The sequence below is a fragment of the Pagrus major genome, chromosome 16 (assembly GCF_040436345.1).
Source record: "Pagrus major chromosome 16, Pma_NU_1.0".
Lineage (NCBI taxonomy): Eukaryota > Metazoa > Chordata > Actinopteri > Spariformes > Sparidae > Pagrus > Pagrus major.
In genome coordinates, this window is record NC_133230.1 from 6,611,073 (window position 1) to 6,629,736 (window position 18,664).

At 41.9% G+C, this 18,664-nt stretch overlaps 1 protein-coding gene across 1 annotated transcript in view; it reads right to left on the bottom strand.

Moving 5' to 3' along the window:
* Positions 1–1,674: 1,674 nt before the first annotated feature.
* The window catches only part of pacs2 (phosphofurin acidic cluster sorting protein 2), a 51,023-nt gene continuing 34,033 nt past the window's right edge, over positions 1,675–18,664 (bottom strand). The window contains exons 3-25 of the mRNA XM_073483572.1: positions 18,494–18,583; positions 17,032–17,157; positions 15,497–15,659; positions 15,122–15,195; positions 14,841–14,921; positions 14,051–14,110; positions 13,809–13,963; positions 13,548–13,638; positions 12,816–12,887; positions 12,384–12,508; positions 12,138–12,270; positions 11,860–11,964; positions 11,388–11,494; positions 11,128–11,282; positions 10,895–11,005; positions 10,678–10,786; positions 10,069–10,101; positions 7,308–7,350; positions 7,135–7,177; positions 6,808–6,940; positions 5,891–6,111; positions 5,486–5,599; positions 1,675–5,187 (exon numbers count right to left, since the gene is read on the bottom strand). Of these exons, the coding sequence (XP_073339673.1) occupies positions 5,069–5,187; positions 5,486–5,599; positions 5,891–6,111; positions 6,808–6,940; positions 7,135–7,177; positions 7,308–7,350; positions 10,069–10,101; positions 10,678–10,786; positions 10,895–11,005; positions 11,128–11,282; positions 11,388–11,494; positions 11,860–11,964; positions 12,138–12,270; positions 12,384–12,508; positions 12,816–12,887; positions 13,548–13,638; positions 13,809–13,963; positions 14,051–14,110; positions 14,841–14,921; positions 15,122–15,195; positions 15,497–15,659; positions 17,032–17,157; positions 18,494–18,583 (2,463 nt within the window). The 3' untranslated portion in view covers positions 1,675–5,068. The remainder of the gene's footprint in view (positions 5,188–5,485; positions 5,600–5,890; positions 6,112–6,807; positions 6,941–7,134; positions 7,178–7,307; positions 7,351–10,068; positions 10,102–10,677; positions 10,787–10,894; positions 11,006–11,127; positions 11,283–11,387; positions 11,495–11,859; positions 11,965–12,137; positions 12,271–12,383; positions 12,509–12,815; positions 12,888–13,547; positions 13,639–13,808; positions 13,964–14,050; positions 14,111–14,840; positions 14,922–15,121; positions 15,196–15,496; positions 15,660–17,031; positions 17,158–18,493; positions 18,584–18,664) is intronic.

Below are 18,664 nucleotides of genomic sequence, written 5' to 3' on the forward strand. Positions count from 1 at the left end.
GCGTGAACTCACCACTGTCACATGTTTAAGTACTGTGTTTAAAGGGGCACTATGTAGTTTTGGAGAAGACATTTTACATTTACAATATTGTAAATGTATGCGTGTACTTCAATGAACGAGCTGTTCTCAGAGGAAAACAGTGTTTGAAGCTAGAAAGGTGGCAGGGTCCGCCACATATAAACAAAGTAAAACCCACCAAAGTTAGCGTCTACATGGGTACACCCACTTAAAATTGACTATTGACCCCATTCCCGCTTCCCACAGGCAAGTCCGAAGCGTCACTTTGTGCGTCGCTGACACCGGAACCAAGCCCCCAGGAAGCGGGTCGGGCTTTGAAGCCAATTTTCGTAGTGGCTGAACCGTGTAACTACAGCGGCCCGAAAAGACTTTTTCCGATAAGCTGACATTGTGAAAGACGGGACTGTAAAACGAAATGACTCGTTTCGCTGTCATAATTTGAGCCATTTGGTCCAATAACATTTGGAAAGTCTGCGGAAGAACCCAGAAGAACCCCGGGCTGGAGCACGGCTGGAAGTCGATTCCCATCAAAACACCACTGAGCAGCTTTCGTGGGCATGAACGGGGCTCCACCTCCAACACCTTGCCTTCTTTATTTACACGCCACCGCCGGATGTTGATAACGCGTCATCACTTCATGTGGGTCTACTGCCGGGTCAGTTGACCCAGGTGCAAGTGCCGAGTTTACACATTCCCATTGCACAAAAAAGCCTGATCTTAGCGGGTTTAAGACCAGTAGAAAAGGGTCATGAGAACGAAGAGAGTTGGTTTAAGCATAGAAAAGGTCTTTCTCTTCTGATTAAAAAGTCTTCCCCAAAACTACGTATTGCACCTTTAAGTACAATTTTGAGGAATTGTTCTTTACTTGAGTATTTCCATTTTCTGCTACTTTTTACTTTCACTCCACTACATTTTGGAGACGAAAAAAAATCTATCATTTTTGTTATCAATTTTGTAAAAAGGTACCCAAAAGATAAATAAATATATCAAGTTACATTTACAAAAATAAATTATACATATATATACATGCATGTATGTACTATATACTATAGATTGACAGATTAGCAGAGCCAACAATCCAACAAAGAGTATTGGAATCAGTGTTTTTATTTTTTTATTTATTTATTTGTTGTTTTTTTTTACGGGATTGCTGATAAAATTAATAAATGTAACAATGCACTACTTTGACTCCTATGCAGCATGTAATCTGCAAAGTAACTAGTAGCTAGTTATCAAATAAATGCAGTGAAGTAAAAAAAAAACACGATTTCTAAATGTAGTAAGGTGGATACATAAAGTGTAGAAAATGGAAATACTCAAGGAAAGTACCTCAGAACTGTAAGCAACATAAGGACGAGCACTTTAAGGACCTCTCAGTAGTGTTGGATTAAAAGATGAGGCTCCGAGTTCAATCTTGACCTTAGAAACAGCACTTGTGTCCATTTATTAGTTTTTCTGTTGATAAAGATCATGAGATAAAGACCTTGGTCCAAAGTCAAGTATGGACTTTGGACCACAGGAAGTGACACTGATGAAAACAGCTTCTTGCATTGTTTGTTAATGCTTGCGTTGCCTTCACTGACCGGGGGCTGAATCACCTCCATATTACTATCTAACAAGGAAAACAGTGTAATAACTCAGACGTGGAAAGAAAAGTACATTTTAGTGTGTATAGTAGTTTTATTACTCCAAGTTTTGGGATTACAGTGGTAGTCTTTAGGGAACGTTCAGTTTCAACAAGCCTTTTCTCTGAGACGACATGAAAACCAAAACATCTAAAACATCTTCTATATCGAGAAACAAATATATGCTCAACACGAATGGGCTGTAGTTTTCTTTTTTAGTTAATCCAAACCCACGTTTGAGAGCCAGCAGTGTGATTTTTTTTCCTCTCCCTCCAATGAACAAGCTGCAAAAATCAACACACTGTATTGAGATATTTAGTTGTCGGACCAGAATCAGCACCATCTCAGCCAGGGAAAAACTTATTTTATGTTGATTTGTCAAAATTATGCAATTTAGGCACTTATCAAGAAATTGGCAAAATGTTATAATGAAACTGCTACAGAAAGAAATTTTTATAAGCAAAATACTTTTTTAGTTTTATGCTTAACAGTCAACAAAAGATTGAGCAAAAACTACTGACAGAACCGTTTAACATCACAAACACAGTCTAGGCTAAACTTACAGAATATTAAAACTAAAATCTAAACAGTTCAACGCGGCCTCACACTGAGCGCAGAGTGATACTTGCACAGCACTGAGACGATACAGGTGCTCGGTTTGCTTTGCATAAAAAAACTATGCCATGAACACCACTGCTTGTGCTGTTGTTCAGCTCGGATATGAAGACAGATGTCCGTCTGTCCGTGTGCCGCAGTCAGTCGTACCTGCAGTTCCCCCGGGTAGGTTTTTATAACACGCTAATCTATAATGGACAAACATTTAAAAGTGCTTTACATTAAGGTACCTTCAATACATTCACCTCTACATTATGAAGTCTTCTATAATACCACACAGGTAATAACGAGTGAGCTGCAGTTGACGAGTATTCCTTTGGCAAAAAGTAACGTTTTGCTTTTAGCAAAAGATATGGAGTGTGTCTGAGGAGTGTGCGGCTCGAGGATGAAGGGTTTTTTCTCAAATAAACATTAAAAAGCTAATTGTTTAATACAGAGGAACCACTCTGTAAAGTTTGTTTCCTTTAGGTTTAGTTTATATTTATGATAAACTGAATTTAAAGGAATAATTTGACATTTTCGGGAATATTTGAAATGTATTTGCTTTCTTGCAGCAGATTGAAACCACTCTCCAGACATGTGACTCAAGTCATTTGCGTCAAGTCTCAGGTCAAGTGTTAGTTAAGTCGTGTTTTCAGTTAAAGGCCCCATGTTATGTTCATGTCCAGGTTCACAGGTTCAAACGTTTTCCTGATACTGTCCATTGCTGCAGCACGTCTGTTCACCCTCTGTCTGAACGCTCCGTTTTAGTGCCTGTCTCTTTAAGGCCCCCCCTCCTGAAAAAAGCCAAGTCTGCTCTGATTGGTCAGCTCTGGCAGGCCTGAGCAGGCACCACCCACTGTGTTTTTGCAACTGCTGGGGCACTGCTGGGGGCAGTAACTGTATAGCTGTGACATCACAACCTTACGGAAGTCCTAACGGCTCGTTTGAAGGCACAGTTTCTCTCTGGATTGGGTGTTTTGATACTTTCACAGTATCTTTATAGCACCTAGACCTGCTTTGTAATAAAAAACACACATGGCATCACACTTATATAATATGGGACCTTTAAGGCAAGTGAAGTCACCCAAAATATACTACAGTCAAGGTATCAGTAAGTGTCTAATAATGATATAATTGTCCAATTTATCCAAACTATTTCCTAGTTTCTTCTCAATCAGACCTCTTACCATTTTGAGAAGTGAAATACTGACAGCCAGACTCAAAGAAAACTGAAAACATAAAATGAACAGTCAAGTATTTTGTGTCTTCATGTCTTGTCTTATTTTCTGTCAAGTCAAGTTGCAAGTCATCGAAACAACAGCGACTGAAGACGATTTGAGTCCGAGTCACAATGACTCGAGTCCACGTCTCTGCTGATCAGCTTAGCTTAGCACAACGGCTAGAAACAGGGAAGCAGCTAGCCTGGCCCAGATTTTGTAAAGATGAAACAAAGGAGATAACGTGTTAATTATTACAGTAGTGAATTTAAGAGATGCTGGTACGCAGATTTTGTTACTTTTGAACAGAGCCAGGCTAGTTGTTTGCAAGTAGCCGGTTAGCTTAGCATAGTATAAAGACTGGAAACAAAGGGAAACAGCTATCGTAGCTCTCTCTTCGAATGTAAACAACATTTTGTATTTTGTCTAATCTGTACATAAACTGGAGTGTAAAACATGACAAGTTGTGGTTTTTCGGGAGGTAACGTACTGGAGTAGCCTAGCATCATTTCCTGTTAACGAACAAATGGACAAAGCCAGGCTATCTGTCGCTAAGCTAAGCTCTAGCTTGAAGAAAGCAAAAAAGCGTATGGGCGGAGAAACATTTGCTTTTTAACCACGTGTTCGTGTAGACAACCGGCAGCGCGAGGCAGCCATCTTGCTTACATGAATACGTCGTTAAAAGCAAATATATCTCCGTCCTACATCCCAAAATGTCCAAGTACTCCGTTAAGTCTGTCTTGCCTACAAAGTATTAGTATTTTGTGCTATTAATCATCTTCTGATTTTGATTTTTTTTTTCTAATTTCATGTCTCAGTTTTGAGCAAAAAACTCTTCGAACCTCGAGCCAGTTTACCGGGAGGAGAAAGTAAAGAAGAGAAGGGGTCACACAGAGTGAAAAGTCACAACTAAGAGCAGCATGTAATCCTTTAACAGTGCCAGGTTATTATTCAGAGTCGCATTCACACAGTATTCAGTCTATTGCACATCAGACTTCTTCATTGAGTGCAGAGAACCAACGGTCTGGGGCCATTCACTTGTTTTCTTCTTCAGGGTTAAGTCGATAAATTGACAACAGTCTGAAGCTGAGAGTCCAAAATGTCTTCATCGCGGTTGAGACGACCCTCACGTCTTCATTACAAGGCAGCTGCTCTTGATTTTTTAATATATTCTTGATTAAATGTGCTGTGCCTCACCAAATTAAAAAAAAAACATGGCAGAGGGTGAAAACAGGGCACTCATACAGTATGTTAAAGGTTAGAAGTAATTTCTAATTATTATTTAATTAGTTTTTTTTTTCTCAAAAGTCTATAAAACATCAGCAGGATTTTCTTTTTTAAAAAAGCTGAGTAAAGAAATATCCCCTCGGCAGCCTTGCCTCGAGATGTTTTTTACATAAATAGAAAATTAAAAAAACACACAAAAGATTAAATAATCGGACAAATGCAACAGGTGAATGCAGGAGTTTAAATTAAGACGGCAGAGTAGAGGAAGTGTGCAGGGCGGAGGTAGGGAGGGAGGGAGGAGAGGAGGGAGTTAAAAGCTGTTGGCACGAGGGAAAGGGAGGAGAGAGGGGAGCTGTCCTCAGTGTTTCAGTCTCTTAGGTGCTGCTAGTACGGGCCTTTCGAGTGTCCAAAGATCCCGATGGGGAAGTGTTTGACGTGCGAGGACCACTGAGCCGCCAGCTGGAAAAACTTGACATCGTTCCATTCGACGCCGTCGATCAGTACTGCAGAGGAGGAACACAAACATTACTACACAGTTACACTTATATTTACTGGAGTTAATGGTACTGATGTCCTTATCGACCCTGATGTATGTACATTTGGTCAAAATCCAACTAGTCGAGCAATTTTCTTACTGTTTTACTGCGTGAGAATCAACTATCTGTGACATCTTTGAATTGTCTGGTCGCAACAATCAGGAAAGCTGCAGACAAAACTGAGCAGAAAAACCAAGATCCCTCTGATGGATGTCCGTGCAGCTGAGGGGGGAGGACATGTCAGGGGCAGCGGTGTGAAAAGTACCTCTCAGCATGGTCTGCTGTTGCTTGGCAGTGCAGATGAGCCGGCTGATGCCTTCGATCACTTGACTCTTCGACTCCACCTCCTTGTCTTTGCTCTTTTTTGGCAGGAACATGACTGGCAGAGGGGAACAACAGAGAGATGCACGCTGGGAGTAAATGAAGGATTCAGAATCTCTCTGCTCTCTGAGGATTAAATGACATTTGGCCTTTTCGGTGCAAACGTCTGAGGTCAGCATGTCAAAGACTGGATTCTATCAGATAACATCCCGTCCTGTGAATACTGTACGATTCGTATAATACTCACTTTTCTATTTGTGGCTTTTAAATGGGTTTAAAATGAAAGAAAATAACAAATACAGTGCACGAAGCGAAAAGGATCCAAAGAAACGTGCATGTGACGGCTTACCCTTCTTATTCTTCTCCTTGGTCACCACAGTCATGGACATGGTGGGCTGGGTGCTCGGCTCTGCGCCCCCCAGTGGCAGCCGGCTGACCTGCAGCGAGCGGAAATTGCACTTCAGAGTGTTTTTGGAGGAGGAGTCCCGCTTCTCCATGTCTTTCTTCCTTTCTGTTGGAGCCACCCAGTAGTCAACCTGGAGCCCCATCAGTTCTGTCTGACCTACAGAACTACAGGAAACAGTCAGTGAGGTGGATGTGAAGGAAATACCTCTCTTTTTTTAAATACAATAACTCACACATGAGAGTTCAAGTGCCGTCATTTCACGTACACAGCTTGGCCACCACAAAAACTGGCTTGGAAGCCTTTTTTTTTTATATCAACCAAAATAAAATGGCATAACTGGTATATTTGCTCTTTTTCCACAAGTTATGTGAGAATTTAGGAAAATATAAAGCTACAACCAGCAGCTTAAAGACTGGAAACAGGTTGGAAGAAGCTGGCCTGGTTCTGTCCCAAAGATAACTGTATCATCACTGTGAGGCAAGAAGCTGTAGGTTGTCAGGTTAGGTACTAATTTCTAGTCTTGTCAACACCAAACCAGAGGTCATCGTGGAAAGACTGTTTTAATGAGTTGTATTTTGTCTATGTAAAGCTTTGATAAAGTATGAGTTAACAAGGCAGTTTTTTCTGTTGGTTAGGAGAAAAAAATGTAGAAGTATTTCCTTTTTTTGACATTTATTGAGTTTATTGTGTTCATTTCTTACACTAGAAATAAAGGAGCTTGTGAAATAAAGTGAACTGGTCAGTATTACAGGACAGGACGGACCAAGGCTAGCTGGTTAGCATGCTAAGTTCAGTAGATATCTCTGCAAGGCACAGTATACAGACATCTTTGTCTAGCTGACCCGGGCATCACATTATACCTGTAAGCACAGAAGCTGGTGTGGACGGAGGGCGAGGAGGGCGGGGTGGGCGACGCTTCCTTGAGAGCGGGGGATACTTGCGGAGGGGTGGAGGAGAGCAGGGACAAGCCCAGAGGTGCTGCATCATCAGAGTCTACTGAGGGAGGAAACAGTCAATCATTTACTCCTCAAAGATAAACGCACTGCGGTGGAACAATGCTTGTGTTCAGAGCTGCCCGTGTGGTACAGCTTTGAGATGCATTGCTGCAGGTTGGTATGCAAATTGTGCAAAAGCTCAATTTTGTGTATTTTTTAAATGTCAAACATCTGTGAACACTCATCGCTTGCCTAACGTTGCAGATGTTTGCTCCACGATGCCGACTTTCACCATCTAGAATCAAAAACAGATGAGGAAGGATTATTACTTGTAAAATAAAATTGAGCTGCATTCAGTTGGATGAAAACAAAATCAACAGACATTCGATATTCAGGGCAAATCCAGAATTAAAGAGGCTTCTTACCCCAATGAAAGGGATGAACTTCTGACACGAGTCCTCGTCAGGGCTGCGGAGAAACAACAGAGGCCGAAAGAAAGTTCAGGTAACAAAGAGCAAAGAAAAGACTGGATATGTCAGGATGAAAGGGAAGGAAACTATGTGCAGATGGAAAATCTAATTGAACCTACTGGCATCTACAGTTAGTATCAATCAGATCTCGTAACTCGTAAATGTTGACATTTGATTTCCAATGATTCACATCTGGAAATACTGTAATCTTTCATTTGCATAGAAAGTATGCAAAGTTATCCCAACCCAGACAGAATCAACAGAGCATGCTGCACTTGCTTCTTGGCTTCAAGCCTCCACTAAAACAGATTCGGCTCCCCACCGCGGGCCCCCTTATTGTAGCCGGAGAAAGCGGAGGGCAAAACATGCAAGCTAGCGGCCGATTCGTCCCACAAAGCCATCCAGTTATTTGCAGAGACAGACTGGATCTACCAAACCAAAGTCAGGAGGGCATTCAGGAGGCAGCAAGTCCATCAGGGGAACAGCTAGACTACTGAGTCACAAAGAGGTGGATGAGAAGGAAGAGCACCAACCTACATCCTAAACACCTCTGGTTCCATGCACTACCTCTGAGCGGTAGTGCATTAACTACACTTACAAGCCTTCCATGAACTATTTTCCTGGCGATGACCAGAAAAATAGCCTGAATATGGATCTAGTTCTACGTTTTTTTTCTCTACATGTAAAGACGTTTGATGATGTGAAAGGTTGTTGCTCTTGCCTTGAAGAAACCTGCCATCGCCCCCCCAGGGAGGAAACAGAGAGACTACAGAGGAGGGGAGAGAAGGAGAGAAGACAGTCTACAGTAGGTCACAGTTTGCATATCAAGGCCACGTTCTTGTTTTTTTCCCCCAACACAACACATCTCTGCTGTAATCAGTTTCAGAGCAGCCAGAGAGAGAGAGAGAGAGAGCCAGATGTCTGCCTGGTATGTGAGTGATTTATGTACGTCTCGCCTTGCAGGGATGGATTATGACAGAACACATGACTTCTGTCTGATGTGTTTGAGCCGTTTATTGGCTTGAATGTGTGATAAATCGGTTTAAAAAGATGCACATGCACGTCAATCCATGTAGATGGACGTGGAGCTGCTGTATGGATATAACACATGCACTTTTGGACGTTGGAATAAGGGGTATTTGCATTATTTAATGTTTGTATATTTGGTGTATATTACAGAATGTATGTATGATAATGTTACCATTATATTGTGCATTTAGGTATTAAGTCGTCGAAGCTGTTATAATATTATCCGTGAGTTTCCTGGGGAAGTCACTGGGGAAAAGATAATGGGTGATATTTCCGGTGCTTGTCAGAACTAGCGTAAATCAAGTATCATTATAACTGACGCACTGGTGTAACTCTCCTGGCTTAGCCAAGTAGGCTAAGCATAATAACAGTGTTGAAGTTAGAGTTCACTGGATAAAGTCACTAACCTAGATCTTCATGAATGAATGATATGCCGTACCAATCGCTCTAACAACGAGGATTAGCGTCCTGTTACCATGGAAGATGCAGGTTATGGTTCAGTGACAGGACCCCATAATCCACACAAGGTATCATGGAGGCTTTGAATGAGGTGCATAACTTTATTTACATAACATCAAAAACAAAAAGATTCAAAGCGCCTTATAGTAAAACTACAATTACCAGAATTAATGCCCTGCGGTTGTATGCCTCCGTGCACCAGTCAGGTGAGTAAAGGCCTGAACATTTTTTTTGGGAATATTATGATGTCACAGTCAAGTTGACCTTTGACCCTTTGGATATAAAATATCAGAACTTTGTAATTTTATCCTATTAGACATTTGTGTAAAATTTTTCTGTAGTTATCATAAAAAAATGTTGTTTTGTGAGGCCAGAGTGACCTTTGACCTTTGATTATCTTTTATTGTTGCACATTTGGTAGTATTTTATATAAGTATAAATATGTATAAATATTCAAAAAGTTATTAATGTCATTTTAAAACAGGCGGGGTAGCACTTAGGACACTAGAGTCGATCATGACACATTTGATGGTAACATTGAGCCAAACATGTAACCTACAGGTTGATCCTGGTGGTTGAGGTTCGTGATTGAATTTCAAACAATGAAGAGGTAATCGCACTTTGACAGTCATCCTACTGACAGTGTGCAGGTTTTCTACTTCTACCGGGACAAATAACAGACAGACATGGATGGCCTGAAGCACATGGAGAACATGGAGAGGACACAGCAGGGAGGAAGAAACAGAGGAGGGGAGACACTATTCGGTCTCTTGCCACTTTATCAGCACTTATCTTATCAATGAGGAGTAAATGTCACTTTCTTTGGGTATAAAGTGACCGTATGTGGAAATTGTGGTTATGTGCGACTAACCACAATTTAATGTGGGTTAAAAAGGACAGAGCTAGATGTTCTTGGCAGGGTCAAGCCGCCTTTCTTTATTGCATCTTGTGCTAATAAAGGAACTTTACTCCTAACGTGAATAAAAACTTGGTGTGGTGCAGCTTTAATTACAAACCATACTGTGTCTGAATAGCAGAGTTGGCACTTACTGTATCTGAGAAGTTTATGACTCAAGCCGTTAATGGAAAAAAAAAAATCTCGGCAGCCGTTAAAGTGGCAAGCTCCAGTAAAGGCTGAGAAGGATTCAAGGGGGAAAATGGCTCCAACAAACACAAAGCGCATGAATCACCAAGCTACGTGAGAAACAAACTCAATCGACCACAATACCTTACTGCAAAATCAAAATGAAAGCTCTTTTTCCTTCAAAGAAAGAAAAGAAAAAATACAACAAAAGGATAAAAACATGTTATTCACACACACACAGTGATGGAAAGACAGTGATGTTTAGAAGACAGCGTGTCAGACACCGCCACTCCCACACAAACTCCACAACATTAGTCAAACTTCTATATTGCTCTTTATTTTCAAAAGGGGGTTGAATGGAAACTGAATATACCACAATTGTAATATACGTTCAATTAGTTCACATATTAGTTCACTCACTAATTCAGAAATAAAGGTATTTTCCAAATGTCAAACTTTTGTTTCAGTCTTAATCCTCCCTTGTTTCAAAATTGCCTCCAGTGACAGTTCTTTGTTTTAATTGTGTTTGGTTTGCTGCAGCGAGTCAGCTAATGTCTGTAGGATTGTTCATGTAGTCTCTCTTTTACAGGCCAGTTCAATCCCCTTTCGAAAAACTGCTGCAAACTCTGCATTACAAGCATTAGTTAGACAAAACCGTCAGGATAGCTCACAAAAACACATTTAAAGTCCCACTTCTGCACAGCTCTCATTTTCTCAGGCCTGTTTTAACCCCGGAAAGTGAAGAAAACCTACCTTTTCTGTTTGTAGGTGAGCATGGCCTCTGCGATGGGAAGCTGGTGAGCCCCGTTAGCTCCCACCATGTACTGAGTTACCCTCGACACCACGTCTGGGCTCTCCTGGGCTGCAACAGACGCAATGATCAGTTAATTCTCTACTACTGACTTTACACCCAAACAATTAGTCAGAAACAAATCTAAAGTCTGTATTTTAGAAGTATCTAAGAGCCCACCAACAACAGGAGCCTCTGGCTTGTGAAAGAGGTCCCTCCAAGCAGTATCTTGGAACAAACTGTTGTATCGATAGTCAATAGTGCCGAGATATTTGGAGACTGGATGTGCACCTAAAGCAATCGAAGACAAACATTCAGACAAGCTGTACAACAAATTGCTCCTTGGGGATAGTAAAACAATTTAAGAAAACACCAAAGCATAAGAGCAACACTAAGTTTATGCTGTAGCTGACCTAAAGGGATGATGAGGAACCTCATGTAGCCGAGCCAGTCAGGGGTCTTATGGGAAAGGTGGTCGACAAATAGCCTCAGGACAGCACTGAAGTAGTGCTGCGCTCCGGCCACTGCGATCTTTATGGGGACGGGCGTCTGGGAGTTACAGTTGCAACTAGGAAAGAAAACAAACAGATGGGTTCAAGTTCCACAATCACAAAAGTGACTATATGACAGCTGAGATGGTGATGATGATGATGATGACGGGAGGCTGACTTACAATCTCTGTATGCGGGAGACGATGGTGTTGAATGCAGCCTGGATGTCGGCCGTGGTGCACGTGCAGACCACCGGTAGATGGTGGTTTTGCAGCATATCTGAAAGATACTGAGAGTAGACGAGAGGCGAAAAGTGATTGTAAAAGCAATTCAGTCTCATACATTTGCTGGTTAAATCATTTCTTGCCAGCTGTCCTTTAACATTCGAACAACTTTGATTGCTTTCTAAACATTTACTTTCAAGGATCTGTGTAACTTTTTAAAAATGCAGATTACCATATGTTGTTTTTGAGTAAAATGTCATCTTATAATCTTTCCTCCAGAAATGTTTTGTGGACTATGAAACTTCCTCCCACTCTACATCAGCATGAGGGTGAGTTGATAATGACAAAATTTTCATTTTTGGGTGCACCGTTCCTTTAGAAATACGCAGGGAAGGAGCCATTTAAAGCTAACAGTGCAGGTATTCCTTACCTGGCCCTGCCAGTCTGACGTGTTGATGAGGATGATGCTGTCCGGGAGGTGGTTATCAGACACCAGGATGTGGTTTAGCTGGTCATACACAGTCTTTCTTGGGATCTAGAAGGGAACAATTAGAAACCTTTTGATTCAAAATAAACACGCATGCTTTGGATTTTAGAAACCATAAAATAAATGATAAAAATGCCCTCAAGATAAGTTTATACGTTGATATAATTCATTCTACAACCTTTCAGTACAATAAATGTTGTCCTGCAGTTCCCTCCTCCTACCTGTAGGTGGCAGCGTGTGTCCAGGGACCTCTCGTTGTCCAGGCTGTTGGCCCTCTCGCTCTGCGGCCTGCTGGGCTGGCGCTCCTTCAGCGACGTGCTCCTGCCTCGCCTTCCTGCCAACTTTGGTTCCTGCCTACAAACAGCAGAAGAAGAGAGATGGACGACTGGAGTGTGAGAAGCAGAAACAGCAGCAGGAAGTCTGAACCCTGACCTGTAGGCGATGATAAAAACTGATTCACTAATTACCTGTTGGATGAAATGATTAGGGACTCTGTCTTGGTCATTTTGCCACTTGGTGGCAGTCTCTCTAAAAATGTGTCCATGTTGTCCATCTCCAGCTCTGTGGTGGGAGTCACCGCCTCCGGCTGCTCCTGAGGGAAAACAGAAAGAGAGAAAAACAGCAACAGTTAGGCGTTGACACACGTGTGGATGCATTTTTCTCTTCTCTTTCAGACCTTGAATGTTTTGACACTGCTTGAGGATTTTAGTTGATATCCATCATGAAAAATTTCACGTGTGTCTGCATGTTTGATTGCAAACTTGAACATTGTGCAATTTCTGCATTTTTAAAGCTGTAAAAGGCTCACAGTTCCATGTTTTTCCTCCAAATATTGACTCACAATAATAAAGGCTGATGCCAGTTATTGATCTCAAGCAGCTGTAAGAGTTGATACTCACAAAGGAGACGTTATCGGACACATTGTCATCTGGAAATTTGGCCCCGCCGCACTTGGTTTTATCTGGGTCAATCTGAAATGAGATGGTGAGAAGAATAATAAACATTACCTGGTTGTGATGGAATCCCAGGAAGTTTCATTGTTTCAGTCAACAGAGCCCCGACAGCTTCACAACACATTATAACTGGTTTGAGCCTGTCGATTGGTGGGAAACAATCTTAGCGAGCGGAGTTAAATTTCAGTGAACGATTCAGCAGGACAATTAACGTCTTTCTGCTCCAGTGCAGCCATCAGTGCAGTTCACTGGTTACACTGGTCGGCCTCCAGCTGTTTCACTGTGGTGCTGGAAACCAGTTTGTCTAAGTAAATGTAGAGGAAGTAAGGATCTGGTAGTGGAGCTGGGCATGTGTTAAAGAAGACTTTAAACTAGCCACTGAGACCATAAAGTCATTAGGAAACTGTTCACTGAGGTAATACATCAAGTCAGAAGTAGGGTCATTTTCTCATAAGCTTACATAAAGTCAGACTTCTTTTTGCAACCAGTGGCCATTAGAAAAGTAGACATGCAGGTTTAAGCCACTCCTGCCTTGGCTTCCCTTTACAGACCCAGAAGCTCGGTCCATACTTTACACAGTCACAGTCTGAAGTTACACAGGACTGTTTTATATGTGTCACGACCCGGCTCTAAAGCTCTAGAGTAGTCCCTGTTCTGTCGCAGTGACGTCGGTCTCACCGGGCTGGGGGGCTCCCTGTGGCTCCGGCTGCTGTGGATGCTGCCGATCTCAGTTTGAGAGCTGGAGAGGGAGAGACCCTCGAAATATGGCCTGAAACACAAGAAACAAAAAAGTTAACACAGGAGGAGCCTCATCTGGGTCGGAGGGGATCCGCTATGCCAATCTTTGACTTTATGTGGACTTGATACCAACATTTTAACGATTTTTTTTTCCCCTGCAGTTGTGTAATGTCTTCTCTGGCTCTGAAGGGAAACACTCACTTAAGTTTAGGTTTTGGTGTGCTGAGGACGCTGTCATCATCATCGAGCTCCGGGCCGCTGTCGCTCGGGTTCTCGAACTCCACACTGTCCAGGTCCAGGTCCTCCTCCTCCACCTCTGGGGGCGGCTCTGCGGGGTCCTGCTCCGAGTCCAGCACCTTCACACGCACATGCACATACATTTCACAGTGAGCTCAACAGCAGAAGAACAAGAGGAAGTTAATCTTTAAGACAGAAACACCCACCTCATCTGAGACTCTGAAGCGCTTCAGCAGAGCCACCACTCGCTGCTTAAAGTTCTGCTGCTAAAACACAAGAGAACGGACACACAGCCACACGTCAGTGACCTACTTTTGATTTACTACGGCACTCTCAGCAATCCAATACAGAGAAAAAACAGCCACAGCCACGCTGAGCACCGGCTCCTCCAATTTAGTCTTTTTACCGGCAGTAGATACATTTGCAGTGTTGGCTGCGCATCGATTTCTGCTGCGTGTGCTCATGTAAATCAATAATCAGGCAACATCATGCCTCATCTGCTTTCTGGGGCTTTCATCTCCTCACAAAACATATCAACCATGAGGAAAAAAAACTGATTTATACTGTCTCATTAAAGCTCACCCAGCGTGTTGAGTATTATTCAATGAATCACCGACAATATGAACAACATGAGGTGTTGATTGGAGATTCATGGTTTTTATTTTAGGAGCACATTCAACTACAGCGCCTGAACAAATACGGGATTCCTGGCTTTCAGTCACCTTTACGACTTTACAGTGAGACTATGTGGGTTTAAACTGCTTTAAATTGTCACAAAAAGAAATCTATATAAATAATAATTGTATTATATTTGTGCTTAGAGGTCACCGCAAGGTTGCCAGATAACCAGTGAAGACTCCAGGAAGTTACTACGGCAAGAAATAGTCTGTTATAGCCAGTTTTCCGCCATGACACTGTCACAGTCGAAGGTGTATTTCCCTGCAGGTGTGGACACTCAAACTAAACCTCCTTTAATCGCTGGTTCCCGTCTCTTACTCTGGTGATGGAGGGCGTCCTCACAATCGACCTCCTTTGTTTCTTTGGCTTTCTCACATCGTACTCGTCATCCTCGAGATCCTGAAAACAATTAATTGCAAAATGCATTATCTACACTTGGAACTATCGACGTTTTCATTAGAAAATAATGCCGTGCACGTACAGATGTCTTCATGTGCATGAGCTGAGTGATTGTTTATTAACCACCTGACCAGGATGACTTCAAGTGTTTTGCCACCTGACCCATACATTTGCCTGAATGGTTTTCCGGGTTGACTCACCTGTCCCTGCACGGCGTCGTCGCTGGCCTCCTGCTCTGAGGAGAAGCTCTCATACTCATCCTCTGAGTAGTTATCTAAAGCAGAAGACAAGTAGGCATATTAAAGGCTGTGGAGTGAAGCAGATGCCTCATACATATTTCAATGACCCTTTTAAATTTGACATGCTGCCAGGCTCTAAATATACACCATGTACAGTACACAGTGAGCTGTTTGCTACCTGAATTTAATCACTTTCTGCACGATTAAAGAGAAAAAACACCCTGAACCCTGTGATCCCCGACTCTGTTTAGCCCATCGAGCATATTAGGTGATTATGATGGCTTCGTGCTGTTTTAACCTCGGAGCACCGGGGGGGTAATGTGAGGCAAAGTGTACCAGAGCATTTGATCTTCTGTCCTCCCTGCAGGGCTGCCTCCTCGTGGTCGATTGGCTGACTGGACAGGGAAAAGATCCAGATCTCTGCCACCTTCCCCAGCATGTCTTTCTGGTTGCTGCAGAGAGGCAGGACCTGGCCTCCCTCCGTCGGGTGCTGCATCACCTGGAAGAAAAGAGAGCGGAGGCAGAAGATGAGGGAGGGGAGGAATGTTTCACCTCAGTGAGATTGAGGATCTGAGCTCACTTCTCCGTTCTTTCCAGTTGTTATGTCTCTAAACTGTCCAGTACAAGAATGATCCACCGCTGTACATTAACACTGCATTTTTGCAGCGATATCATGTTCTCCACCTGCAGAAAACTTAATTTAGCATAATGCATTGCAGGCTCATGGATACTGTGAAGAAATGTAGTGTTAAATTTTACTTGAATGTGGCCACTGAGGCAGCAAAACAGGTGTGCACGCACTTAAACACTTGGAAACAGTGACAATTTCTGTTTTAAAACCATTTACTGCTTAAATTTATATGTATATGTGTATATATTTAACATTTGCGCATTAAAATGTTTAAAAACGACTTCACGTTTTGTTATATTTTGTATAACAAAATGTCTTGAGACCCCTAGAAATTACATGTTGTGCGTTTAATTACCTTAATGACCTGTTTTTGTCATTCACCACCCACAAACCCACACATTTAGACCAGGGCTCTGCAGCTTAACCACCTAGCAGAGTTGTATTTACTCTGGACGCAATCTAACAAGCAGCTACAGGGATTCAGACTATCACAAACTCGGGTCACTTCAGGACAGCACCACCCCGACTCTGTACTAGTCTCTTTGTTCTAGCTTGGTCCAGAGTCCTGTCAGCCTTAAGCAGTTTACACTGCATCTTGTGTGGTGTGTTGTCTCACAGCGCTTTTGTTTCCTTGAGCTGAAAAAGTCAAGAAGCATTTCTTACTTGTGGTACAACTCGGCTGCTTTTTTTTGCTCCTCCCAGGCGCCAAAATGTTTTTTTTGTCTCCTCTCAGCTGCTGAGATGTGACCTTAATAAGCTCCACTGAGCTTTGTGAGCCATGTGGGAGCTCCTTAGTGTAACAGCATCGTCTGCCCTGTAACATATTCATCTGAAGAAATCGGCTTATTCATGTATTCTAGGTTTTAGGACACAATTTGTCCATCGAGCGACATAACTTTAGATAAAGTTTTCTGCACTTCTACGAGGATTATCGGAAAAAAGCAGGTATGTACTGAGAAAAAGTGTAATTATCTTCAATCTTTTAGATATGAAATTAATATTTTCAGACTAACTAGAGGGCAAAGTGACTTATTTAAGAGCCAAACCCTCAGTGAAGATGAAGAGGACAACCTGCAGCTCAAACATCCACCTTTTCCTCATTATATTTTCACACTGGTCGGCCTGTTAGAAGTGATACATCTCTCTGCTCCTGCATGACCTCAAGACACAATAAAAAGTGCAACAGGAGTGAGCTACACCCTTGTTACTGCTACATACTGCACACACACTCAGGCTCTACCTCGGCCATGTCAATAGATCCCACTGCGAGGGTCTTGTAGCCCAGGATGGTTCGGTTCTTGTATCTCTTCCGTCTCTGCAGCATGATCTGCAGCTTGTTTCCTTCCCGTTTTAAGAAGTGAGGGTACTGAAGGGGGGGAAAAACAAGAGTGAACAAGGAAAAAATACAAATTACTCAGCTAGAATTTAACTGGAGGCTTTTAAAAGTCAGGTTGGGGATGTTCTGTATTAATTATTGTCAACAAATCGCTTAAAAAAGGCAAAAACCAGCAATGAATTGACCTTTTAATGTTATATATACTGTATATAAGTGGTTCCTCTGTGCCGTAGAGCTCCACTGACACAACATGTTTCTTCATTAAGATGAACGTGATCCCAGATACACCATCCTGCTGCCGTACATACTCACTAAAGCACAAGGCAACAGGCAGCTTAAGTAGTCCCCATCAAATACATTATTTACTTTTATTTGAGTTTAAAGCCCCTAAGAACTTGGTTTTAAAATATTAAAGGTCCAGGGTGTAGGATTTAGGCAGATTTAGTTGGGATTTGGGGACTGAAATGCGATATAATATTTATAATTATCACCTGAGCCTCAGAATCTTCTCGGTTTTGTTACCTAATAATGAGCTTTTTATACCACTGAGGGAGCAAAGCCGGGTTTATCCAGCTGCAGCACGAACATGAAGGACGTTAAAGAAAGTTGAACTTCCAAATATGGTTGGTGGAGGGTGTGAAGGCTGATCTGGGAACAGAAAACACCAACAACTACATAGCTTATAAGCTGCACCTTCTTATGAAGATAATAAAATAATAATATCAGGCTCTATATTCTGATCCAAGACAACAGACTCTTTCTGTTTTATAACTGATACACAGTTATAGGGGGCACTCAGTAAAATGGCTACAAAATAAATACATAAATCTGTTTTTAGCATTTATGTACAATTCATAGTTATTTCTGCCTAATGGCTGCTATTTATTTTTAATATAATTTTGTTTTCCTAAGGCACCAAATGCAATTAATAATTGATTAAGAAGAAGAAGAAGAAGAAGAAGAAATACTGTATTTATCCTACCCCCAGAGAGAAATGTAATATTTTTTTAATTCTGATTCAGTTTTATACAACTTTTTTGGAATCTGGATTGTAGGCTGTCATAACTCAAAGTAAGAAGAAGATGATTAAGAAGGAAGGTCTTAAATAAAACTACAGTGGCGAGCTGTGTCAGGACTTTATCTAACTTTGTTTAAAAATTGGCTTTTGTAGCTCGTTTTTAAAGTCTTTACATCTTACGAACGAGGGAACGAGGGAAGCTGGAGAAGTCAGAAAGCCTTGAGAGAAGGGAGAACACGTTGCTTTTTCATGGGATAATAAAACTCCTTCCAGGAAACTATTCATAAATGGCTTATTTGGCAACCAAACAGCAGCATGGTGATTTCTTTAATTATTTATTTATCTTACCTGCAGTGAAAAGGTGAGAGCCAGATCAGTCTCCACAGACCCACTGGGTGGCAGCACAATCTCATGGGACCTCAAAATCCGTTTGGAGCCCTGTGGGGGGGAAAAAAGGCTGGTGTTTAATTTAGTGGCAGCTTTTCCCCCGGATTAACTCTGCATCTCTGCTGTTGTTAT